The 27056-nt window shown below is 39.8% G+C and overlaps 1 protein-coding gene across 2 annotated transcripts in view; it reads left to right on the top strand.

Moving 5' to 3' along the window:
• eif2b1 (eukaryotic translation initiation factor 2B, subunit 1 alpha) overlaps positions 1 to 23861 on the top strand; it is a 40060-nt gene extending 16199 nt beyond the window's left edge. For both annotated transcript variants that reach the window (XM_051689954.1, XM_051689962.1), the window contains 6 exons: positions 11316 to 11432; positions 11563 to 11675; positions 20402 to 20470; positions 22931 to 23006; positions 23097 to 23222; positions 23512 to 23861. In XM_051689954.1, coding sequence (XP_051545914.1) covers positions 11316 to 11432; positions 11563 to 11675; positions 20402 to 20470; positions 22931 to 23006; positions 23097 to 23222; positions 23512 to 23667 — 657 coding nt within the window. In that variant the 3' untranslated portion in view covers positions 23668 to 23861. The remainder of the gene's footprint in view (positions 1 to 11315; positions 11433 to 11562; positions 11676 to 20401; positions 20471 to 22930; positions 23007 to 23096; positions 23223 to 23511) is intronic.
• Positions 23862 to 27056: the final 3195 nt, after the last annotated feature.

Genomic DNA, 27056 nt, shown 5'->3' with positions numbered 1-27056 from the left:
TGAGATTGTTGGCCAGTCAAGCACACCAACACCATGGTCATTTAACCAACTTTTGGTGCTTTTGGCAGTGTGGGCAGGTGCCAAATCCTGCTGGAAAATGAAATCAGCATCTTTCAGCAGAAGGAAGCATGAAGTGCTCCAAAATTTCTTGGTAAACGAGTGCAGTGACTTTGGTTTTCAAAAAACACAATGGACCAACACCAGCAGATGACATTGCACCCCAAATCATCACAGACTGTGGAAACTTAACACTGGACTTCAAGCAACTTGGGCTATGAGCTTCTCCACCCTTCCTCCAGACTCTAGGACCTTGGTTTCCAAATGAAATACAAAACTTGCTCTCATCTGAAAAGAGGACTTTGGACCACTGGGCAACAGTCCAGTTCTTCTTCTCCTTAGCCCAGGTAAGACGTCTCTGACGTTGTCTGTGGTTCAGGAGTGGCTTAAGAGGAATATGACAACTGTAGCCAAATTCCTTGACACGTCTGTGTGTGGTGGCTCTTGATGCCTTGACCCCAGCCTCAGTCCATTCCTTGTGAAGTTCACCCAAATTCTTGAATCGATTTTGCTTGACAATCATAAGGCTGCAGTTCTCTCAGTTGGTTGTGCATCTTTTTCTTCCACACTTTTTCCTTCCACTCAACTTTCTGTTAAAATGCTTGGATACAGCACTCTGTGAACAGCCAGCTTCTTTGGCAATGAATGTTTGTGGCTTACCCTCCTTGTGAAGGGTGTCAATGATTGTCTTCTGGACAACTGTCAGATCAGCAGTCTTCCCCATGATTGTGTAGCCTAGTGAATCAAACTGAGAGACCATTTTGAAGGCTCAGGAAACCTTTGCAGGTGTTTTGAGTTGATTAGTTGATTGGCATGTCACCATATTCTAATTTTTTGAGATAGTGAATTGGTGGGTTTTTGTTAAATGTGAGCCAAAATCATCACAATTAAAAGAACCAAAGACTTAAACTACTTCAGTCTGTGTGCATTGAATTTATTTAATACACGAGTTTCACAATCTGAGTTGAATTACTGAAATAAATGAACTTTTCCACAACATTCTAATTTATTGAGATGCACCTGTGTGTGTGTATATATATATATATATATATATATATATATATATATATATATATATATATATATAAAATATAGAATGTACAGTATTGTACTGTATTGACATTCAGGCTGTCGGTTGATAGTCAGTTGTTAAGAGAGACATAATATAATAACAGTAATATAATTTATGACAGTCCGGTGTGAGATAAGAGTAATAAAGTGCAGGGCTGATGTATTTTGATCGTGGGAGATCAAGAGTTCAGAAGTCTGATTGCTTGGGGGAAGAAGCTATCATGGAGTCGGCTGGTGCGGGTCCTGATGCTGCGATACCGCCTACCTGATGGTAGCAGTGAGAACAGCCCATGGCTCGGGTGGCTGGAGTCTCTGATGATCCTCCGAGCTTTTTTCACACACCGCCTTGTATATATTTCCTGGAGGGAGGGAAGCTCACCTCCGATGATGTGTTTGGCAGTTTGCACCACCCTTTGCAGTGCTTTGCGGTTGTGGGCGGTGCTATTGCCGTACCAGGCGGAGATACAGCCAGTCAGGATGCTCTCCACAGTGCAGGTGTAGAACCGTGTGAGGATGTGGCGGTTCATTCCAAACTTCCTCAGCCGTCTCAGGAAGAAGAGGCGCTGATGAGCCTTCTTCACAACGACTTCAGTGTGGACGGACCATGTGAGTTCCTCAGTGATGTGGACACCCAGGAACTTGAAGCTGCTGACTCTCTCCACTGGTGCTCCATTGATGGTGATGGGACTGTGTTCTCTGTCTTTTCTTCTGAAGTCCACCACAAGCTCCTTTGTCTTACTGACGTTGAGGGAGAGGTTGTGCTCCTGACACCAGTGTGTCAGAGTGTGCACCTCCTCTCTGTAGGCTGTTTCATCATTGTCAGTGATCAGACCTACCACCGTCGTGTCATCAGCAAACTTAATGATGGCATTGGAGCAATGTGTTGCCACACAGTCATGTGTGTACAGGGAATACAGTAGTGGGCTGAGAACACAGCCCTGCGGGGCTCCAGTGTTGAGGGTCAGTGATGAGGAGATGTTGCTGCCTATTCTAACCACCTGGCGTCTGCTTGACAGGAAGTCCAGTATCCAGCTGTACAGCGAGCTGTTTAAGCCCAGAGCCCGGAGTTTCTCATCTAGCTTGGAGGGCACTATGGTGTTGAATGCTGAGCTGTAGTCTACAAACAACATTCTCACATAAGTGTTCCTTTTTTCCAGGTGGGAGAGAGCAGTGTGTATTGTAGATGCAATGGCATCATCAGTGGAGCGGTTGTTGCGGTAAGCAAACTGCAGCGGGTCAAGATTGAGTGGCAAGACAGAGCAGATGTAATCTCTGATTAGTCTCTCAAAGCATTTGCTGATGATGGGGGTCAGAGCAACAGGACGCCAGTCATTTAAACAAGTTATTTTTGATTGTTTTGGAACAGGCACAATGGTGGATGTTTTAAAGCATGTGGGGACTACAGACAAAGAGAGGGAAAGGTTGAAAATGTCCGTAAAAACACCAGCCAGCTGGTTCACGCACGCTCTGATGACGCGGCCCGGAATGCCGTCTGGACCCGCGGCTTTGCGGATATTCACCCGTCGGAAGGATCGGGTTACATCCGCTACAGAGACGGAGAGTGAACTAACCTCTGTAGCTTCGGCCGCGAGAGCTCTCTCTGCGAGGGCGTTGTTATTTCCCTCGAAACGAGCATAAAAAGTATTTAGGTCATCCGGTAGAGAGGCAGCGGTGTTCATGGCGGAGTTTTTATTCCCTTTAAAGTCCGTGATGATGTTAATTCCCTGCCACATGCTTCTAGAGTTAGTGGTGTTAAACTGTCCTTCAATCTTGCTCCTGTACTGGCGTTTTGCTGTTTTGATAGTTTTTCGGAGGGCATAACTGGCTTGTTTATGCTCCTCCGCGTTCCCGGAATTAAAAGCGGAGGTCCGCACATTAAGTGCCGCGCGAACATCGCTATTGATCCACGGCTTCTGATTCGGATAGATTCGTACAGTTCTGGTCGGAATCATTTCCTCTACGCACGTTCTGATGAAACACATTACGCTATCAGCGTAAAGCTCGATGTCGTCATCAGAGGCGGACCGGAACATTTCCCAGTCCGTGTGATCAAAACAGTCCTGTAGCGTAGAGTCTGATTGGTCCGACCAGCACTGGATCGTTCTGAGGGCGGGTGCTTCCTGTTTCAATTTCTGCCTGTAAGTGGGCAGAAGCAGAATGGAAGAGTGGTCCGATTTGCCAAATGGTGGGCGGGGGAGGGATTTGTAGCCATCCCGGAACGGAGAGTAGCAATGGTCCAAAACCCGGTCCCCTCGTGTGTTGAAACTAATGTGCTGGTGATATTTTGGTGCGACTGATTTTAAACTGGCTTTATTAAAGTCCCCGGTCACAATGAACGCGGCCTCAGGGTGCGCAGTTTCCTGCTCACTTATACTTCCATACAGTTCCTTGAGTGCCCGGTCTGTGTCGGCTTGTGGGGGGATGTACACAGCAGTGATAATGACCGCTGTGAATTCCCTCGGTAGCCAGAATGGTCGACACAGAAGCATAAGAAATTCCAGATCAGGAGAACAGAAAGACTTGATGGAATGTATGTTCCTCTGATCACACCAGGATTTGTTGATCATAAAACATACACCACCTCCTCTAGTTTTACCTGTTGGTCTTTCGCTCTGTCCGCTCGGAGCATGGAGAACCCCGCGGGTTCAATGGCTGAGTCTGGAATCTCCGCAGACATCCAAGTTTCTGTTAGGCAGATAATGCAGCAGTCCCTCGTCTCTCGTTGGAAAGAGATCCGCGCTTTCAGCTCGCAGAGCTTGTTATCCAGAGACTGAACATTTGCCAGTAGAATAGTGGGTAGCGGGGGTCGATTTGCGCGGCGTCTTACTCTGATGAGAACGCCGGCTCTGTTTCCCCTTTTCCTCCTGCGTTTCCGCGGCCGTGCTGCCCAGACAAAGGGCTCCGCTGCCGTGTTTGTAAACAGCGGGTCGGCATTGAGGAATGTGAAGTCCGGTTTTCGGTGTGAGATCGCTGAACCAATGTCCAAAAGTGTTTGTCTGTCGTAGACAATAAGGCAGACAACATCCAAGACAAAAAAACATAAGAAATGTAAACAAAACAAACAAACCATTGCTATGTTGTGTCGGAGCTCGCAACGCAGCAGCCATACTCGGCGCCATCTTGAGTCCCTGACTAAGGCTCTTCTCTGCCGATCGCTCAGTTTGGCCGGGCGGCCAGCTCTAGGTATTGGCCAGGTGATGAGCGGTGCCTGGTTTCCTCCAGACATGACGCTTGCCATTCAGGCCAAAGAGTTCAATCTTTGTTTCATCAGACCAGAGAATTTTGTTTCTCATGGTCTGAGAGTCCTTCAGGTGCCTTTTGGCAAACTCCAGGCGGGCTGTCATGTGCCTTTTACTGAGGAGTGGCTTCCGTCTGGCCACTCTACCATACAGGCCTGATTGGTGGAGTGCTGCAGAGATGGTTGTTCTTCTGGAAGGTTTTCCTCTCTCCACAGAGAAACGCTGGAGCTGTGTCAGAGTGACCATCGGGTTCTTGGTCACCTCCCTGACTAAGGCTCTTCTCTGCCGATCGCTCAGTTTGGCTGGGCGGCCAGCTCTAGGAAGAGTCCTGGTGGTTCCAAACTTCTTCCATTTACGGATGATGGAGGCCACTGTGCTCATTGGGACCTTCAATGCTGCAGAAATTGTTCTGTACCCTTCCCCAGAGCTGTGCCTCGATACAATCCTGTCTCGGAGGTCTACAGACAATTCCTTGGACTTCATGGCTTGGTTTGTGCTCTGACATGCACTGTTAACTGTGGGACCTTATATAGACAGGTGTGACTCCAATCAAGTTGTAGAAACATCTCAAGGATGATCAGTGGAAACAGGATGCACCTGAGCTCAATTTTGAGTGTCATGGCAAAGGCTGTGAATACTTATGTACATGTGACTTTTTTTTTTTTTTTTTTTCGTTTTTATATTTTTAATAAATTTGCAAAGATTTCAAACAAGCTTCTTTCATGTTGCCATTATGGGGTATTGTTTGTAGAATTTTGAGGAAAATAATGAATTGAATCCATTTTGGAATAAGGCTGTAACATAACAAAATGTGGAAAAAGTGAAGCGCTGTGAATACTTTCCAGATGCACTGTATTTGTTGTTTTGTTGTAACGCAGATCACTAATTATAAAGCAACTGCGTGAAGAAGACAAGTTGCCATTTTTGATGGTTATAAACTGTAATTGCTGTTATTAGTGGTGTTGCGACAAACAAATATCTGTTTTAAATAGGGGTTCTCACAGAATAGCGCTGGGATGAGTGACAGATGAGAGACTGAGAGCACGCATGCTTGATCGACACAGTTGTTAGACTATGTTAGAGGGAGTGTAACTGAGATTGTGCCTAATTGCTCAAACTGTCTCTTTCGCTCCACACATCGTCTGATTGTCGCGATTCACTTTACGCAGTGTATACTCAGATTTGTATTTGCATGTTAATTAGTTGTTTAATCCATTTTTACATCCGTTTGCAGTATCTTTGTCCTATCTGTGACTAACTGTAAAGCGAGTCAGAATTACTTCTGTGATGACTCTTGAAAATGGGCACCTTACAATTCATACACATGTAATTCATACACATTTTTATAAACAAACCAGAATATTTATCTGAAATACAGAAATTTTAAATTCACGAATGCTTAGAATTGCCAACAACTCACCCTCCAGTGGCTACAATGTGATGCTTCGAAAGCTGAGCAAGTGCTCATTCATTAGAGTAGCAGTGTATGTGTGATTTTGTGCATGATGCAATGAAAAAAGATTGGCCCTAGTCACATGATGCCATGCGAGCTCTGCGCACTTTGCTAGTTTTAACACTATTAATGACATAAACCGGTGAGATTCGATACGCTCTGTTCCATAACTGTTCTAGGAGGACAATATGTCAAAGAATTCAGAAACCTCGGGCTCTGGAGACATTAAAAGACACTTACGTTCTCAAGCTGATACCCCTGAGAAGGTCCCGAGCACAGGAGCCAATTTGGTCGGAGAAACAAGGAAACGTCGGCAATGCAGACTAAGGTCGTTGCTGAATTGGAAAATCTTGCTGTAATACGTCGATCGAACACTGCCATGAAGACTAAGTTCTCTGAGGTGGTTACAAGAGTGAGGGATGTGGAGAAATGGATAGATTATCTGGAGTCATCGGAGAGGGAATTAGCTGCTAATTTGGTGCGTGTCTGGGAGAAATTAGAGGACATTGGAGAACCGTAGCCGGCAGAATAACGTCCGAATTGTCAGAATTCCTGAAGCCGAAGAGGGTCAGGATATGGTGAAATTCCTGGACGGGCTCTTTCCGAATCTGCTTGGCATAAAAGGCCATAAGTTGGCTCACAGGGTTCCGGCTCGGCGGTCCACTGAGGGAGACAGGATCAGTTCTGGCCAAATGTCTGAGATCATCTGATAAATATCTTGTGTTACGCGAGGCGAGGAGTAAAGAGAGGCTTTTTTGGAAGAACCACAGCATTTTCTTGTTCTCAGACTTTGCGAATTCGACGAGAGAAACGTGATCAATTCAAGGAATGCAAGAAGCTCTTACATCAATGGAAGGTCACTTTTGCACAGATGTTCCCGGCCAAATTTAGAATAGATGCTAATGGTGGCCGTAAAACATTCACATGTCCCCAGCAATCGATGTCCTTCATAAAGTCAATGGAGTAAGTTATTTTGTGGTACTCACGTTGTAGCCAAATGGACCGACTCACTGAACATTGATTTGACTGTTCGAGGAAACTGAGTGCCTTTTTTTTTTCTTTTTGTGCTGGTTCCGCCTAGCGGCTGGAGTTTTTTTCGTGGAATAACACACCTTCGGGACAGTTATGTGGATGAATCAACACGTTCTTTGTGTTTATTCTGCCTATTGGCTGGAGTTTGTTTTATAGATTAACTTTTGTTATGTAACTCTGTCTCACAAAATTTGTATAGAAACACCGGACTTGAGCAATCCGACGGCAAAGTTGTCGCGGGGGCTCTCGTAGGCGTGCATGGACTGTTTGAGTTTAGAGTGTAAATTCGCAGGCTATTAATATTACCAAAGCATATTATTACAGGGCATTTTATATTAGATAAAACACGCTGTATTTTTTTTTTTTTTTACCAGTACCGTAAAAAGTCTAAATAAAATTAGTGACATGACAAGGAATTAAAATGACTGAAGCTCTGGTAATTGACAAATAAGAACAGAAGCTATTCTTCCAAAGGAGAAATTAAGAAAAAAGCTGTTAATTTAGTAACTTATCTGATTTACAAGGAGTGGCTGAATGGCAGTCAAAACATTTCTTATTGTTTGGCTCCCTCTAGTGGACAAACAGTAAAATAGCCTGTTTTATATTCCATATTTCTAATAGCTATAAAATGCAGTTTTATAAATAGCTATTTCTTGTTATAACTCTAGCCAAATGTATGTAATTTTGCATGTGGCCTCAGAATGTTCCTTTGCCCATGTTTTCTTTTTCAGTTTTGCTAAGTTTGAAAACTGGGCTAACAAGATACAGGCCAATTAGTTATTATGGCACACAGCCCAAAATGTATTTATGTCTTCAGAATGATTTGAAATATCAAAATATTTTGAGAAATTTTTGTCTGGAGGGTCTGTAGATGATGTATAACAATTTTTGTGCAAATCAAAAAAACGGCCTAGGACGAGTTCGAAAAAGTAGGTTTTCAAAAAAATATTTGTGATGAAGTTTTTTGCGGGAATGGAAATCCTTGTGGCCATATCATTGGGGGCAATGGTGGTTTCAGAAAACCTACAAATTTGTATTGTAGCCTATACGGTTCCGGAGTTATGAGCAAAAACGCGAATTAGTTAGTTATACCGCCACCTTGTAGCTGATTGTCACAAAATTTAATATGCGGCTTTGAGTTGACACCCTGCTTGTGTATAGTAATTTCCATAACTCTCTGCCATTCCCAATACGACTTATAAGGTGCTGAAATTTGATTGGCCGGTGGCGGCCATTTTTGTTAATTTGTTGAATCGATTTTAAGAATATGTTAGCATTTGAACCAAAGAACATGCATATTTGAACTTTGTCGCTCAAACGCCTGTAAACCGAAGGAATTGTATTGTTAATATCTTTGGAACGATTTGACGTATCAATTCTTTTGATAACTTTTTGTCAGGAAGGTCTGAAGAAGATGTATACCAAATTGCATGCTGATCGGACTAACGGTCTAGGAGTTCGAAAAAGTAGGTTTTTCAAAAAATTCTAAATGGTGGAAAAATATTACAGATGGAAATCTATATTTATTATATATATATATATATATATATATATATATATATATATATATATATATATATATATATATATTGTAGGGCTTGACTCAAGGAATCAGAGGAAAAAATACGGTTGCAGAGATATGAGCCAAAACGTAAAAGTGTTTATTTCAGCACTTTTCGCTTCGCTGCTTGGCCCCCTAAAAAGAAGTAAATCTGTACAATTACAATAGGGTTCCAGCAGCTTTGCTGCTTGGCCCCCTAATAATGTTCGAACTAATTTAACTGATTTCATGGTAAGCACTTACCATTTTCTTTTACCACTGTAAATGTAACAGTCACACTTAATTAGAGAGCACAAGTAGATGTAGAACTCAGAGACATTAGATATTTATTTATCTGGTCATAAATGCTCAAACTAGCATAACAACCCATTTAACTATTTAGTCTTAGCCTTCTGATACAGTCATTGCACTGGGGGTTTATGAAAACAGAGAGGCGTAGCTAGTGGCTATCACTCTGTAACACAGAACAACTATGAAATAAATAACATAAATGTAAACTTTTGTAAACACAATATTTATATTAAGTGACCATTAAACCTATTAAACTAAGTTCAATGTTGGAAATTAGTAAGAAAGTGGATGTTAGCGAACAACACACCAATTTATGATAAGCATACTTACATACTGATGGTTCACGATTTAAAGCTGATCTGGATTTGTACTTTGTCCTTCTCATTCATTCAGTGGATGAGACTAATTGTAGTTCTGATATAAAATATCTCTTTGAATGTGTCAGTCAGACAATGTTATTTTGTAAAATAGAGTAAATATGTGAAAAATCACAGAAAACTGTGTAAGACTTTAAAAACATTTTTTATTTTATTACTTATTACTTTCTATAGTGCATGTCACAAGAAATGTATCAACATAAACAGTTGAGTTTAGTTGTTTTCCTTAATTCAAATCTCAGCTGTTAATTTTACAAATAACCTTCTAACTCAAATTATAACACTTAAAACTACACATGCTCTGTTAAGTCGCCGGTGTCACACTCAGACCGACAGGCCACGCTCTGACACAAATATTTTGGTTTACAAATCTGATGTTAACAGTTTTTTACAAAACTGTAGTAACTCCACGAGCAGTTTCAGGCTCAGTGGATATGTATGGGTTAATCCTTTGATGAAAATAGGAATATAATACACTTTATAATTAAAGTTTACATCTCTGAGGACTCATTTATGTAAAATATGTTTTATAATATTACTTAAAACTATATCTAGATTTAAGCATAGTGGTGATCGAGCCTTTGCCTTTACTGGCCCAAAGCTCTGGAACAGTATGCCAGCTGATATCAGAACTGCTCCCACTCTACCTGTTTTTAAGTCTAGGTTAAAACCCCACCTCTTTTCATTGGATTTTAACTTACCTTGATGCCTTGGCTTTTTTTTTCTTGTCCATTATTTGTTTGATTTTATTACCCTGTATATTATAATATACAGCACTTTGGTCAACTTCGGTTGTTTTTAAATGTGCTCAACAAATAAACTTTGACTTGACTATTCACTATAAAACATGATAAAAAAAATTTAAATAAAAAAAACACTCATTCCATAGTTCATTGTACATTGTGTACAAATTGATGGTTTTAAATCATTGAATCATCGGGTGTGTTTCAAGTCCATTAAATAAGATAAAATATGTGTTTGAGAAAAAAATAGGTGATGGACTAGCCAAAGTTTGCGAGGTTGTCTCTTAATAAAAGATGTTATTTTGTTGAATAGTTTACAAATTCCTTGAGCATAGATGCATTGTAGTCTTGGTTTTCAGGTTTATGTCTCTAAATAGCTTAAACTCATGTTTTGAAGAATTCTTACAGTATTTAAAGGAGCGGTAACACTATACTTTGGCCAAATACATAGCCCGCTACAAAGTTTCAGGAGTGACTCCTAAATTATCCCCTGAATCCCCTAAATTTTAATTGAATGAGAATACAGGACTGACTCCAGCAATTGCGATGATTGACAAGTGATCACTATAGCAGCGCTGAAGCGTCTCGCGCCTGTTAACAAGAAACATGAATGCCACCAGTTTAACCCATTTTGTGTTCGCTGTTTTTGAGCAAAAAGATTTTCTACCAAAGATGTATTATCATCCAGCAAAGTTTAGTTACCTGCCGTTGGCAGAATCGCCGTGTTATGTTTATGCACGTCTAAACCGCTGTTGTTAAACAGTACGCACGCTCTTGCCGGACTGTCATGTACAGGTTACCCTGAGACTGCAGGGCAAATGAAAGAAACAACAGTGGAGAGAAACAGAATTATATGAATGAGTAAATACACATACCTCTGTGTGATTTGCACCACAAGAAGATGGATACATCTCACACGCTGTATTGATCGCATCATTAACAACTAGTTGTTCAGTTCGGTCAGAAACTATTTATTTAGCAGATGGGCCAATTCTATTAAATGAATGAGAGAAATTGGAATGCCCAACCAAGGAGCTCTAAGCGCCCAACTGTCAACCGATGTAGGAAGGAAGTCCCGCATCACAGGTAAAAGAGCCAATCACCTTTTAAGATATGGACATCGCCTGTCAATCAACTCGATCAGTAGCCTCCTGTGTGTATACAGAACAGGATTAAGCACTAAAAGGTGAACTGACATCCATATTTAGCTGCAGTGTGTACATGGCCTTTGAGTTGGCAAATTTAGGTCAGTGTGTGACATTTCGATCTTCTATTGGTCAAACGTCATCTTGTCATACAAATTGGCAGGTCAGAGTTCACCATTTGAACTTGTACTTTTGTCCTCAGTGGAATGTGAAATTTCTTTACAAGACATGAGCTTGCATTTCAGGTCTTCCGCTTTCGGATGTGATTGAATGAAAGTGAATGGAGCATGAAGTGGCTGAAAGAATGATTAATACTGCTTTAAATTGTCACTCGCTTTTTTCACAGGATCTCTCGCAGTGTAAAAATGTGATGATAGAGAGAGGTGAACTCTTCTTGAAGAAAATATCCCTCTCTAGGGGTAAAGTGGCCAAACTCTGTCACACCTTTGTCAAAGATGGAGCTGTAAGTGTACTAGTATTTCCTAAAAACTTTCTGATAGACGCTATATCATGAATTAAATATTACTTATTTTGGAGACATGCTGAGCATTAATTTACTTTTTAATTTTTGTGTTTCTGCCTTCCATTTGCAGAAAATCCTGACACACTCTTCATCTAGAGTTGTGTTAAAGGTTCTTGAAAATGCTGCAGCTGATAATAAACGTTTTACTGTGTATGTCACCGAATCACAACCAGACTTAGCAGGGTGAGTCTTCATTACACTGCTTGAGTATCTGATGCTATCAATTTTCTAGAGAGGTCTTGCAATCAAACTTTCTGGAATTCCCTGTAAATCTGAAAGGGTCACTGATTGTTCAGATTTGTATGACACTATTTTATTGCCACATTAAAAATAGAAAAATAAGAGGCTAAGATTTCAAGAATATATATTTTTTTGAGAATAGACCTTTTACAAAAAGATAAAAGAAAAAAGTATCATGAGATTAAAATCATGTGACAAGAATAAAGTCTTAAAATTAGATTAAAATTTTACGTGAATAAAGTAGAAATATCACAATTTGAATAGAAGCAAGAAATTTATGTGGAGGATTTAAGTTAAATCAGGGGTCTTCAAACTTTTCTAGGCCAAGGAGTCCTTGGTCAGTAGAGACGTTTGGTTTGGCCAGAAAGCTCAATTTTGGTCTCATCAGACTATAGAATCTTCTTCCAGCTGACTTCAGAGTCTCCCACATGCCTTCTGGAAAACTCTTGCAGAGATTTCATATGGGTTTTTTTCAATAGTGGCTTTCTCTTTGCCACTCTCCCATAGAGCTGTGACTGATGAAGAACCTGGGCAACAGTTGTTGTGTGCACAGTCTCTCCCATCTCAGCCATTCAGAGGAGTCATAGGTCTCTTGGTGGCCTCCTTCACTAGTTCCCTTTTTGCAAAGTCAGTCACATAGTTTTTGAGGACGGCCTGCTCTAGGCAGATTTACTGCTGTACCTTACTTTTTCCATTTCTTAATTATTGACTACACAGTACTCAGAGGGATATTCAGGGACTTGGACATTTTCTTGTATCCATCCTCTGATTTATGTTTATCTGTAACCTTTTTTTCGGATTTACTTGGAGTGTCTTTTGTCTTCATGGTGCGGTTTTTTTCCCCCAAGAGACTGACTCACCAGTAAGTGGACCTTCCAGAGACAGGTGTATTTATACTGAAATCACTTGAAACACCTTGACTGTGCACATGTGATCTCCATTTAATTAACTGAGTGAATTTTAAAACCAGTTGGTTGCACAGTGATGATTTATGTGAGTTGCATTAAAGGGGGTGAATACTTATGCAACCAAATATTTTGTTTTATATATATATATATATATATATACACTATATTGCCAAAAGTATTCGCTCATCTGCCTTTAGACACATATGAACTTAAGTGACATCCCATTCTTAATCCATAGGGTTTAATATGACGTCGGCCCACCCTTTGCAGCTATAACAGCTTCAACTCTTCTGGGAAGGCTTTCCACATGGTTTAGGAGTGTGTTTATGGGAATTTTTGACCATTCTTCCAGAAGCGCATTTGTGAGGTCAGACACTGATGTTGGACGAGAAGGCCTGGCTCGCAGTCTTCGCTCTAATTCATCCCAAAGGTGCTCTGTCGGGTTGAGGTCAGGACTCTGTGCAGGCCAGTCAAGTTCTTCCACACCAAACTCGCTCATCCATGTCTTTATGGACCTTGCTTTGTGCACTGGTGCGCAGTCATGTTGGAACAGGAAGGGGCCATCCCCAAACTGTTCCCACAAAGTTGGGAGCATGGAATTGTCCAAAATCTCTTGGTATGCTGAAGCATTCAGAATTCCTTTCACTGGAACTAAGGGGCCAAGCCCAGCTCCTGAAAAACAACCCCACACCATAATCCCCCTCCACCAAACTTCACAGTTGGCACAATGCAGTCAGACAAGTACCGTTCTCCTGGCAACCACCAAACCCAGACTCGTCCATCAGATTGCCAGATGGAGAAGCGTGATTCGTCACTCCAGAGAACGCGTCTCCACTGCTCTAGAGTCCAGTGGTGGCGTGCTTTACACCACTGCATCCGACGCTTTGCATTGCACTTGGTGATGTATGGCTTGGATGCAGCTGCTCGGCCATGGAAACCCATTCCATGAAGCTCTCTACGCACTGTTCTTGAGCTAATCTGAAGGCCACATGAACTTTGGAGGTCTGTAGCGATTGACTCTGCAGAAAGTTGGCGACCTCTGCGCACTATGCGCCTCAGCATCCGCTGACCCCGCTCTGTCATTTTACATGGCCTACCACTTCGTGGCTGAGTTGCTGTCATTCCCAATCGCTTCCACTTTGTTATAATACCACTGACAGTTGACTGTGGAATATTTAGTAGCGAGGAAATTTCACGACTGGACTTGTTGCACAGGTAGCATCCTATCACAGTACCACGCTGGAATTCACTGAGCTCCTGAGAGCGGCCCATTCTTTCACAAATGTTTGTAGAAGCAGTCTGCATGCCTAGGTGCTTCATTTTATACACCTGTGGTCATGGAAGTGATTGGAACTCCTGAATTCAATTATTTGGATGGGTGAGCGAATACTTTTGGCAATATAGTGTGTGTATATATATATATATATATATTTTTTTTTTTTTTTTTTTATAAATTTAGACTAATTGCTAGAAATGTGTTTTGACTTTGATAGGAAAGTCTTTTTCTGTTGATCAGTGTCAAAAAAAGCCAAATGAAGTTCACTATTGTTCAGTATTTAAAAAATAAAATATAAAATCATCCAAAGGGGTGAATAATATTTATAAGTTCTGTAGATAGATTGACAGATAGACCCTCTTCATGTAGAATAAAATAAAGTTTGCATACTTATATGACTTGATCTCATGTGAGTGATCATGATTATACATATATATATATATATATATATAACTCAGCAAAAAAAGAAACATCCTCTCACTTTCAACTGCTTTTATTTTCAGCAAACTTAACATGTGTAAATATTCGTATGAACATAAAAGATTCAACAACTAAGACTAAACTGAACAAGTTTCACAGACATGTGACTAACAGAAATGGAATAATGTGTCCCTGAATAAAGTGGGGGTCAAAATCAAAAGTAACACTCAGTATCTGGTGTGGCCACCAGCTGCATTAAGTACTGCAGTGCATCTCCTCCTCATGGACTGCACCAGATTTGCCAGTACTTGCTGTGAGATGTTACTCCACACTTCCACCAAGGCACTTGCAATGTCCCAGACATTTCTGGGGGGAATGGCCCTAGCCCTCACCCTCCGATCCAACAGGTCCCAGACGTGCTCAATGGGATTGAGATCCGGGCTCTTCGCTGGCCATGGCAGAACACTGACATTCCTGTCTTGCAGGAAATCATGCACAGAACGAGCAGTATGGCTGGTGGCATTGTCATGCTGGAGGGTCATGTCAGGATGGACCTGCAGGAAGGGTACCACATGAGGGAGGAGGATGTCTTCCCTGTAACGCACAGCGTTGAGATTGCCTGCAATGACAACAAGCTCAGTCCAATGATGCTGTGACGCACTGCCCCAGACCATGACGGACCCTCCACCTCCAAATCGATCCCGCTCCAGAGTACAGGCCTCGGTGTAACGCTCATTCCTTCGACGATAAACGCGAGTCCGACCATCACCCCTAGTGAGACAAAACCACGACTCGTCAGTGAAGAGCACTTTTTGCCAGTCCTGTCTGGTCCAGCGAAGGTGGGTTTGTGCCCATAGACAACGTTGTTGCCGGTGATGTCTGGTAAGGACCTGCCTTACAACAGGCCTACAAGCCCTCAGTCCAGCCTCTCTCAGCCTACTGCGGACAGTCTGGGCACTGATGGAGGGATTGTGCGTTCCTGGTGTAACTCGGGTAGTTGTTGTTGCCATCCTGTACCTGTCCCACAGATGTGATATTCAGATGTACCGATTCTATGCAGGTGTTGTTACATGTGGTCTGCCACTGCGAGGACGATCAGCTGTCATTCCTGTCTCCCTGTAGCGCTGTCTTAGGCATCTCACAGTACGGACATTGCAATTTATTGCCCTGGCCACATCTGCAGTCCTCATGCCTCCATGCAGCATGCCCAAGGCACGTTCATGCAGATGAGCAGGGACCCTGGGCATCTTTCTTTTGGTGCTTTTCAGAGTCAGTAGAAAGGTCTCTTTAGTGTTTTTATAACTGTGACCTTAACTGCCTACCATCTGTGAGCTGTTAGTGTCTTAACAACCGTTCCACAGGTGCATGTTCATTAATTGTTTATGGTTCATTGAACAAGCATGGAAAACATTGTTTAAACCCTTTACAATAAAGATCTGTAAAGTTATTTGGATTTTTACAAAATTATCTTTAAAATACAGTGTCCTGAAAAAGGGACTTTTCTTTATAAGAAATATATATACCAATATATATATATATATATATATATATATATATATATATATATACACACACACACACAGTTGAAGTCAGAAGTTTACATACACTTGGGTTGAAGTCATTAAAACTAATTTTTTAACCACTCCACAGATTTCATATTAGCAAACTATAGTTTTGGCTTGACTATGCTACTTTGTGCATGACAAGAGTAATTTTTCCTACAATTGTTTACAGATTGTTTCACTTTTAATTGACTATATCACAATTCCAGTGGGTCAGAAGTTTACATTCACTAAGTTAACTGTGCCTTTAAGCAGCTTGGAAAATTCCAGAAAATGATGTCAAGCCTTTAGGCAATTAGCTTCTGATAGACTAATTGGAGTCAATTGGAGGTGTACCTGTGGATGTATTTTAAGGCCTACCTTCAAACTCAGTGCCTCTTTGCTTGACATCATAGGAAAATCTAAAGAAATCAGCCAAGACCTCAGAAAATTTTTTTTGGACCTCCACAAGTCTGATTCGTCTTTGGGAACAATTTCCAAATGCCTGAAGTACCACGTTCATCTGTACAAACAATAGTATGCAAGCATAAACACCATGGGACCAAGTAGCCATCATACTGCTCAGGAAGGAGACGCATTCTGTCTCCTAGATATGAACATAGTTTGGTGCGATAAGTGCAAATCAATCCCAGAAAAACTGCAAATGACCTTGTGAAGATGCTGGAAGAAACGGATAGACAAGTATCTATATCCACAGTAAAACAAGTCCTATATTGACATAACCTGAAAGGCTGCTCTGCAAGGAAGAAGCCACTGCTCCAAAACCACCATAAAAAAGCCAAACTACAGTTTGCAAGTGCACATGGGGACAAAGATCTTACTTTTTGGAGAAATGTCCACTGGACTGATTAAACAAAAATTTAACTGTTTGGCCATATTGACCATTGTTATGTTTGGAGGAAAAAGGGTGAGGCTTGCAAGCTGAAGAACACCATCCCAACCGTGAAGCATGGGGGTGGCAGCATCATGTTGTGGTGGTGCTTTGCTGCAGGAGGAACTGGTGCACTTTACAAAATAGATGGCATCATGAGGAAGGAAAACTATGTGGATATATTGAAGCAACATCTCAAGACATCAGCCAATAAGTTAAATCTTGGTTGCAAATGGGTCTTCCAAATGGACAATGACCCCAAGCATACCTCCAAAGTTGTGGCAAAATGGCTTGAGGACAACAAAGTCAAGGTATTGGAGTGGCCATCACAAAGCCCTGACCTCAGTCTGATAGAAAATTTGTGGGCAGAACTGAAAAGGCGTGTGCGAGCAAGGAGGCCTACAAACCTGACTCAGTTACACCAGTTCTGTCTGGAGGAATGGGCCAAAATTCCAGCAACTTATTGTGAGAAGCTTGTGGAAGGCTACTCAAAACGTTTGACCCAAGTTATGCAATTTAAAAGCACTGCTACCAAATACTAACAAAGTGTACGTAAACTTCTGATCCACTGGGAATGTGATGAAAGAAATAAAAGCTGAAATAAATCATTCTCACTACTATTGTTCTGACATTTCACATTCTTAAAATAAAGTAGTGATCCTAACTGACCTAAGACAGGGAATATTTTCTAAAATTAAATGTCAGGAATTGTAAAAAACTGAGTTTAAATGTATTTGGCTAAGGTGTATGTAAACTTCTGACTTCAGCTGTACAAAATACCTTGTTTTGGGTTCTTAAGACATATATATGGGTGGGTTTGAGGTTTTTTTGTGGAAAACAGGAGTTTTTTTTTTTTTTTTTTTTTTGTCTAAATAAAACCGGTCCAAAGTTCACTCAGCACAAATTCATGCACACATTTTTCATCCATAGCAATATACAGTATATGTTAAATAACATTAATACATAATGGATGATATTAGTACATTTTTAGTCGGTCAGAAAATGCTTACATATTCCAGCGTAAATATGTAAATGAATAAAAGCAATAAAAGACCACGTTCCTTCTTAAAATAGAGCGCATGTGTGTGGCCATCCAGGGTTATTTGTACGTTATCAACATATAATCCTGCAATGCCGTATAATACACAGCAAGTATAAAAAAGGCAATTGTTTAATACCATGCCCTAACCTTAAGCGTCAAGCGAAAAAATTAATAAAGAAACACTATTCCACGTTAAAAGTATAGTTCACCCAAAATTAAAATTCTCTCATAATTTACTCGCCATCATGCCATCCCAGATGTGTATAACTTTCTTCAGCAGAACACAATGAAGATTTTAAAAAAAAATATCAGCTCTGTAGGTCCACACAATGCAAGTGAATGGTGATCAGACATTTGCAGCTCCAAAAATCACATAAAGAAAACCTAAAAGTAATCCATATGACTCCAGTGTTTAAATCCATATCTTCAGAAGCGATATAATAGGTCTGGGTGAGAAACAACAATATTTAAGTCCTTTTTTGCTCTAAAGCTTGTCTTTAACTTTCACTTTCAGATGTGAAAGTGAAACTAAACAGGCGCCACATGTGACTTTTAGATGTAAAAGTGAAAGTGGAGATTGTGTAAAAAATTATTGATTTCATTGCTTTCTGAGTTATTCAGATTGAATCAAGAACTGATTCAGACTGCTTTGCAAATTGCTTGACTAATTTATTGTAAAGAACCGACTCAGATGAGCAATTCATTTGTGAATCGGACATCTTTAGTTCTGATTCAAAACTGGCTATAGTAAACACCGGTGTGATGTATGATGTAGCGGTGTAGCTTTTGTCAAAGATACACCACAACCTATTAAAAAATTTAGCTTCGATACTTAAAAGCAACTTGATTCAAAAACTAGCGAAGCTACCACCTTGCTTCTCAGAAATGTAGTTAAGCGAATAGCTTCAATATTTGTATCAAAGCTACTGCCCATCACTGGGTATATATTGTGACCTAAGAATTAAATATAAAATTATACACAGATGCCAAAATGCCATATTTAAAATTGCAATACATGTAACAAGCTTTATAGTACTTGTTCACCAAATAGTTAGCCATTAGGTGTAGCTAGAGATTGTCAGTGAGTTATCTACTCTATACTGCTGTTACATAAAATGCAAGAATCATCAGTTGACTCAGGCCACCACACAACTACATTGGTAGATTAATTTTGGCTTCGCTCAATGTAGCACATTGGTTGAATGAAAGTGCTCTCTGTTGGCGAAAGGTCCAGTGTGCTGATTACAATTGGTACAACAATCATTGCAACTGACAATTGCTATTTGACCGTTTGTGTAATTGAGTGGAAAGTGCATTTTGAAAACATTGTCTTCAAGTCACTTGTTTGGCACAGCAGTCACTAAAATGTTGACACCAGTTAAATAGACTGAACATTGTAGGAAGTTTATATTACTATATGCACATCATGTATATATTATGCAATGTCTATGAAGTATGCTTGTGTAGAATGTTGGCTGAGCTTGCTATAGAAGGATGTTTGTATTTGTGCATTGTCTACAGCAGGGGTTCCCAAACTTTTTGTCAGCCGAACAAACCCCTTTGACTTTGACTTTCGAAATATAATTAATTTAACATATTTGCACTTTATTTTTTATTATCATTGTTATATTTTAATGAACATTTACTACATCTATTTTTATTTTCTTATAATATTTATACATTTTATTTACCACTGGCATTTCTTTCCCAATCAGAGATTGTACTAGTCACAGTTGTAAAATGTACAAAAAAAAAACAAAACAAAAAACGTGGAAAAAACAAATAGTCTATTTTTATTTGTCACTTCTGTTTTCATTTCCCTGACAATTTTATAAACGTTTGTTATTCCATTTGTGTATGTACATTTGATATCTATGATATAGCCTATATTTATATTTTCAATCATTAAAAATTTATTTTCATTGAAGTAACAAAGCAAGCCAGAGCTGTAGCAACCATTGTAACCTGAGGTGGAGGTCATGTCCCCCTTACTTCTAAAAAATATTTCTAGGATGAAACATGATATTTGTTGTTTTTTTTTTTTTTAAGGAAATTATATATTAGCCTATTTTAAGTTTCGGGACTACATTGCAAACAATGTCAGGTTAATGAAGGTTACTTTTAAAACAAGATTGCATTGATGATCTTGAAAGTAATTAGGTTATGTTATACCATTTAATGGAGAGCCCTAAATTTACTTTTGCATTAAAAGTGCGATTTTTCTCACCGATAGTCAGTTGCATGAGAGTGCGCACTCTTTCTCACACACGCACATGCAGCGCGCAGCGAGAGAGAGAGTGCACTCATGAAATCGACAGTGAGAAAATGGCACTGATGAAAGGTTGGTTAAAAGGAAAATTGAAGTGCTTGATTTAAGTTGTGTTCTTGTTTTTTGGGGTATTTTTTTATTTTATTTGTCAAATGACAGACAACATTTTGAATTATCAGTCAATGTTTTTAAAAATCGCTAAATGACAGAAATATTTCTGTATTCAATCTCTAAACTCTCTCACGAACCTCCATTTGGGAAAACCTGGTCTACAGTATTAAATTATTATTATTTTTGTAATCCACCCCCCCCCCCCCCAAGTGAATTGATGGCTCAGAAACTACGCAGACTCAACATACCTGTCACAGTAGTGCTTGATGCTGCAGTCGGGTAAGTGTTTAGTTTATTTTTTCTCGTTTTTTATTGTCACATCAAAATAAATGAACCTCTTCACTTAAACTCATACAACTCACTATTTGTGATCAAATTAAGTAATAATCGGTGGTTTTTAAAAATTGGTTATCACAAAAATGTCAACAAGTATGAGGCAATTTAGAATACTCTGAAGTTAGGAAAATCTAATATTCTACTGCAGAGTTTTACCTGAAGAGTTATGTTTATGACTAACTGTACACAACATAAATGTGTACACCCCTTCTGAAACCTAACAAATTCAGCTCTATCTCTTTACAAATAAGACGTACAGTATTTGGTGTTCATGTATGATGTAATATTCAAGCAACTCTGGTTTATCAGATACTAATGAAACATGTCAATACTAAATAAAAAACTGACTTTCTTATCAAAATGATAAAAGGCCATGTTGCAAAAATGAGTACACCCTCCTGAAATGTACAATATAAAACTCAGTAAAAAACATTCTGGTGCTAGTTGAGGGACATTGATCAGCAGATTATTCTTTTGAACTATTACACTCAAATAGACGAAATTGGTTAATGTGTAAAAGTGTTACTTAACCCATTGAATCACTCTCAGACTCGATGATGACAACAAATAGACCACATGGGAGAGAATTGTCAAGTAATTTTTTAATTTTTTATTTAATTGCACAAAAGGGGACAATGGTACACGAGTATTAGCAAATCCCTGTTATTAAGTCAAAACACTGTAGCAAAAGTGATATAGAAATTAAAAAATTATTGACTTGTGACAAGTTAACATGTGAAATGTTCAGACCGTTGTTTAAGCTTTCAACTCATGATGAGCGAATTTTGCTAAGAATCGCCAGACATGTGCCTTAGAGCTGACAGAAGCTGTGGGAAGCCAAACTGGAGTGACTGTTTCATCTCACACAGTAAGACACACTCTGCAAAGAAGTGGAATGCATTGTTGTCATCCATGCATGAAGACACTGCTGAACCCAAAGCATAAAAAAGCTGGTTAAGCCTTTGCCAAGGCCCATAAAGTCTGTTTGATAAAGATGCAGACCTTCTGTAAGTTGGTCTCATGAGCTCAAAGTCATTTTTTGAGATCTGATAGAATCCAAAATGCATGGCATCACACAGAGAGGTGTACAGTGTGAAGTCCATGGTTCACACAGTGATATACAGTGGTGGTAAAGTTCTTATATAGGGATTTATGAGTGCTGAAGGTGTGGGGAATTGTACTTCATCAATGGCATCATGAATTCAAAGATGTTCTGCAAAATCTTAAAAGAGAAGTTGCAACGCTCTCTCTCCACCCTGGGCTGTCAGGCACTTTTTCACCTTGACAATGACCCTAAACATTATTCCAAAGCCACTGCTGCATTCCTGTGGATAAACAAGATAATATGTCATCCAACCTCAACCCTATTTGAGCACCTGTGGGGTGCAAGTCGAGCATCACTCCCCATTAAACATCAGAGTACTGAAGGAGGTCATCCTCCAGGAGTGGAACATTATATATGTGACAGTATCAAATCAAATCACTTTATTGTCACACAGCCATATACACAAGTGCAATGGTGTGTGAAATTCTTGGGTGCAGTTCCGATCAACATAGCAGTCGTGACAGTGATGAGACATATACCAATTTACAATAACATCAAATTAACACAACACAATTTAAACATCTGTTATACACATAATTACACTCAACAATATACAAATAATAACATACACTGTACAGTATACAATACGCTGTGTTTTTTTTTTTTTTTTTACTATATAGATACACATTATTCAATAAAAATATATTAAAAAAAAGTATATATAGAATGTACAGTAGAATATATATATAGAATGTACAGTATTGTACTGTATTGACATTCAGGCTGTTGGTTGATAGTCAGTTGTTAAGAGAGAACATAATATAAAATAATATAATTTATGACAGTCCGGTGTGAGATATAAGAGTAAGGGTAATAAAGTGCAGTGCTGATGTACTATTATTACTGTATGTCAAGTTCATGACATACAGTATGTCATGAACTTGTACACTTCATGTCAAGAGGGGTCAGAGCAGTATTTAAAAGTTATGGAGGACTTTCTAAGCACTAAAATATTGCACACTATTTGAATTTATTCACCTAATTTAATTATTTGACAGATATTAATAACATATCTTTCTATTTTGTTAAGTATATGTTTAATACATTTCAATTTTGTCATCTTTGCAAGAATTGTAATAATAGTAATCATTTAGAAATAGAAATATATCTTTATGTTCAGAGGGGGTGTACTCATTTATGCTGCATACTGCATTTAGGCTGTTATGTTTATTACTCGGTAAATGTTGTGGGAATGATATGTAAATGACTGAATGCAGCAGTTAGTATATGACTTTGAGGTACAGTAAAGCTTTACGTTTTTGCTTTATCAACATTTGTTAAAAATTTTGTGTTTTCAGGTACATCATGGAGAAAGTAGACCTGGTAATTGTTGGTGCTGAGGGTGTTGTGGAAAGTGGTGGTGCTATCAACAAGGTCAGAAAATTTAATACTTTTGTTTTCTGGATGTACATAGATGTATTTATCAAACAAAAATGTACACGTAAAGTTTTATGTATTTCTCAGATTGGTACCTATCAGATGGCAGTGTGCTCTAAGGCACACAATAAACCATTTTATGTGGTGGCAGAAAGTTTTAAGTTTGTGCGACTCTACCCTCTAAACCAACAAGACGTACCCGATAGATTTAAGGTAAGCCGTTTTAAAAACTAATTTACACTTTTGCATATATACAGTATATATACTCCACTAAAATAACTGAGAATTCTGCTCAGAACATCACAGTTGTGCAATAACACAGTAACATAGTAAGCGATGTAGTCAGAATATCAGTGACCCTCCCCTCGAAATAAGACCACAAGTGGTCACAGGAGATGCATCTGTGATGGATCTTAAAACCAGATGTAAACAGGGCCACTTTCCAGTCCAAGTAAACTTGGAATCACTGCAGAATGGTCTTGTTCTATCTCTTCTCTTTCAGTATAAAGCAGATATCCTGAGAACAGTGGAAGATCTCAATCAAGAGCACCCAATGATTGACTACACCCCTCCTTCCCTCATTACATTACTTTTCACTGACCTAGGTGTGCTGACCCCCTCTGCTGTCAGCGATGAGCTCATCAAACTCTACTTATGATGTGCTTGAGTGTTCTGCATAATAACATTTGAATTATTGCCCACATGTATGACCACATAGATTTCAAATACACCACTTACTGAAATGTTTTGAAAATTGTAAAATGTCCTGTATTTGAAAACTTTGCCACCGTTGAAGATTAAATTGTCTGGTTTAAATATCAGAAAGGACAATGGATCATTTTCATGTGCCTATCCTTACCCACACCTTTTTGCTGTCCTCAATAAACCATTAGCACATGACTGCCCACATAAAATTATGCATATTTAGTGTTCAGAAACTTGGTATGCCTAGTTATGGTAAGTTAATAAGGAGGGCGTAGAATAGATAATGAGAAACCCAATACTCAAAAGCTGAGTATTATCTTAACAGTGCAAGACAAATATGCTCAAACAAACAAACACAAAGCTTTTCAGTAGACTTTTAAACAAACACTTGTTTAACACCAATCCTTGGAGTTAATTGTTTTAACAAGAATTATTTTTTGTTTAAAAATGTGTAGTGTTTGGTTTGAGTCCTTATGTCCTTCATGTGGTTGAAAAACAATAAGCCCTTATCCACTGCAGGAACAAAAGCCCGTTTTTGGTACTTTTTGAGGAACTACTTAGTTTTCATCACTTTCTCGCATAAGGAACTATAGTCCCTTTTAGCCGTTTGGAGGGACTTTTTTAGCTGCTAGTCTGGTATAGGTACTTTTTGGGAGAAGAGTAACTGTGGCGGGTGCTGCAGCCTGTGATTGGTCAAAAACGTACGAGTAAACAAACTTGCAGCTGCTAGCCTGCTATTCAGAGGATTGTGCTAATTTTCCCAATTCTCTTAACAGAAGTGACAAAACCAACAAAGAATCTAAAGTTTTCATCGCTTCTCTACTGTGAAAGTTGCAGCACTATATAGAAAAGAAAGTGATTTCTGTATGACTAGATTGAGTTTTTCCTGTGATAACAGACATAAATAATAAGATGCTTGTCTAGAGTGGGTTATTGAGAACTATTTTAAACATAACAGCCATGAAATCTAATTTATGTGAGGAAAGTGTTGCTTGCCTATTACTGCGTTTTACCAGTTTCAAGACATCTTTTTTTAGCCAGTGGGGGATTAGTTCAGTACAGTATTTTATGTTGAGTCATAAAAGCATTTATTAAATACACTGATGAGCCAAAACATTATGACCACCTGCCTAATATGCTGTTGGTCCTCTGCGTGCCGCCAAAACAGCACCGACCCGCAGAGGCATGGACTCTACAAGACCCCTGAAGGTGTCCTGTGGTATCTGGTACCAAGTCATTAGCAGCAGATCCTTCAAGTCCTGTAAGTTGCAAGGTGGAGCCGCCGTGGATCAGACTTGTTGGTCCAGCACATCACACGGATGCTGAAATGGATTGAGATCTGGATACCAGGGCAACACCTGGAACTCTTCATCATGTTCCTCCTCAAACCATTCCCGAACAATGTGTGCAGTGTGGCAGGTTGCATTATCCTGCTGAAAGAGGCCACTGCCATCAGGGAATACCATTGCCATGAAGGGGTGTACCTGGTAAGCAACGATGTTTAGGTAGGTGGCACATGCCAAATTGACATCCACATGAATGGGCCAGCATTGGCCCAAATTGACATCCACATTGCCCAGAGCATCACAATCCCTCCACTGGCTTGTCGTCTTCCCACAGTGCATCCCAGTGCCATCACTTCCCCAGGCAAATGGCGCACACGTACACGGCCATCCACGTGATGTAAAAGAAAACTCATCCGACCAGGCGACCTTCTTCCACTGCTCCATGGTCCAGTTCTGATGCTTGCATGTCCATTGTAAGTGTTTTTGACAGTGGACAGAGGTCATCATGGGTACGCAGCCCCATACATAGCAGGGTGCGATGCACTTTGTTGTGACACATTCCTCCCGTAACCACCATTACAATTTTCTGTGACTTGTGCCACAGTAGACCTTCTGTCGGTTCGAACCAGACAAGATAGCCTTTGTTGCCTTAGCACAACAATGAGCCTTGGGCGCCCAACACCCTGTTGCCGGATTGTGGTTTGTCCCTCCTCGGACAACTGTTGGTAGGTACTCACCGCTGCTGACCGGGAGTACCCCACAAGCCTTGCTGTTTCAGAGATGCTCTGACCCATTCATCTGGCCATAACAATTTTGTTAAAGCAAAGTTGCTCAGGTCTGTACTCCTGTCTAAAATATCTGTGATTTTAACGTGCTGTTTACAGTTGTCATACAGTTGTGTTAGGTTTTGCCATTTAAAAACCTATTAAACCTAGCACATCAGTTTTCATTTCAACCATCTTAAAGATATGTATGGGAGAGAGCGAGAGGGCTCTGTTTTTTTTTTTTATATTTATCTTAAACGTTGTTTGCCTTGTTTTTGGCTTTGCACTTCAAGGGGTGGGTTTATCTGTCTCTTCGGCTTATTGATGAGTTGAATACATTCTTAAGCAGTTGTTGTAATCAAAAGGTAATCAATGCATTTTTAATCATATGCATTTATTCAGGTTATGTTATAATTATGAATGTTACAGGCCATTTGTGTATTTGACCTCTGACGTGGAACTAAAGGGTCTGACCTATGTCAGGAATGCAGTAACAGTGCTTACTCATTTAGCATGGCTCCCGGAGAGCAAATATACTCTCACCGACCACTTTATTTGGTACACCACTTTATTAGGTACACATTGCACTGCTGCCACACAATTGGCTGATTAGACAATCGCATAAGTACACCTACTTATTTATGCGATTAAATAATCAGCCAATTGTGTGGCAGCAGTGCAATGCATAAAATCATGCAGATACAGATCAGGAGCTTCAGTTGATGTTCACATCAACGATCAAAATGGGGAAAAAATGTGACCTCTGTGATTTTGACTGGCATGATTTTTGGTGCCAGACGGGCTGGTTTGAGTATTTCTGTAACTGCTGATCTCCTGGGATTTTCACGCACAACAGTCTCTAGAGTTTACTCAGAATGGTGCCAAAAACAAACAAAAAAACATCCAGTGAGCGCCAGTTCTGTGGACGGAAATGCCTTGTTGATGGGAGAGGTCAATGGAGAATGGCGAGACTGGTTTGAGCTGAGAGCAAAACTGGACAGTTAAAGACTGGAAAAACATAGACTGGTCTAATGAATCTCAATTTCTGCTTAGGTACACAGATGGTAGGCCCACTGCAGCCTATTCTAGCTATTTTAAGGACATGTACCCAAAACTTTTAAGCTGGCAGTTATTAAACTGCTTATCAAGAAACGACAGCTTGATCCTGGAGAGCTGGCTAATTATAGACTGATCTCAAATCTCCCGTTTATGTCTAAAATACTAGGTACAAGTACTAAATACTATAAAAAGGTAGTGTCCTCTCACTTACGTTCTTTATTTTTACAGGGAAA

This window comes from Myxocyprinus asiaticus, chromosome 4 (genome assembly GCF_019703515.2).
Source record: "Myxocyprinus asiaticus isolate MX2 ecotype Aquarium Trade chromosome 4, UBuf_Myxa_2, whole genome shotgun sequence".
NCBI lineage: Eukaryota > Metazoa > Chordata > Actinopteri > Cypriniformes > Catostomidae > Myxocyprinus > Myxocyprinus asiaticus.
The sequence above is the reverse complement of the archived record's forward strand: the minus strand, read 5'-3'. Positions and strand labels throughout refer to the sequence as shown.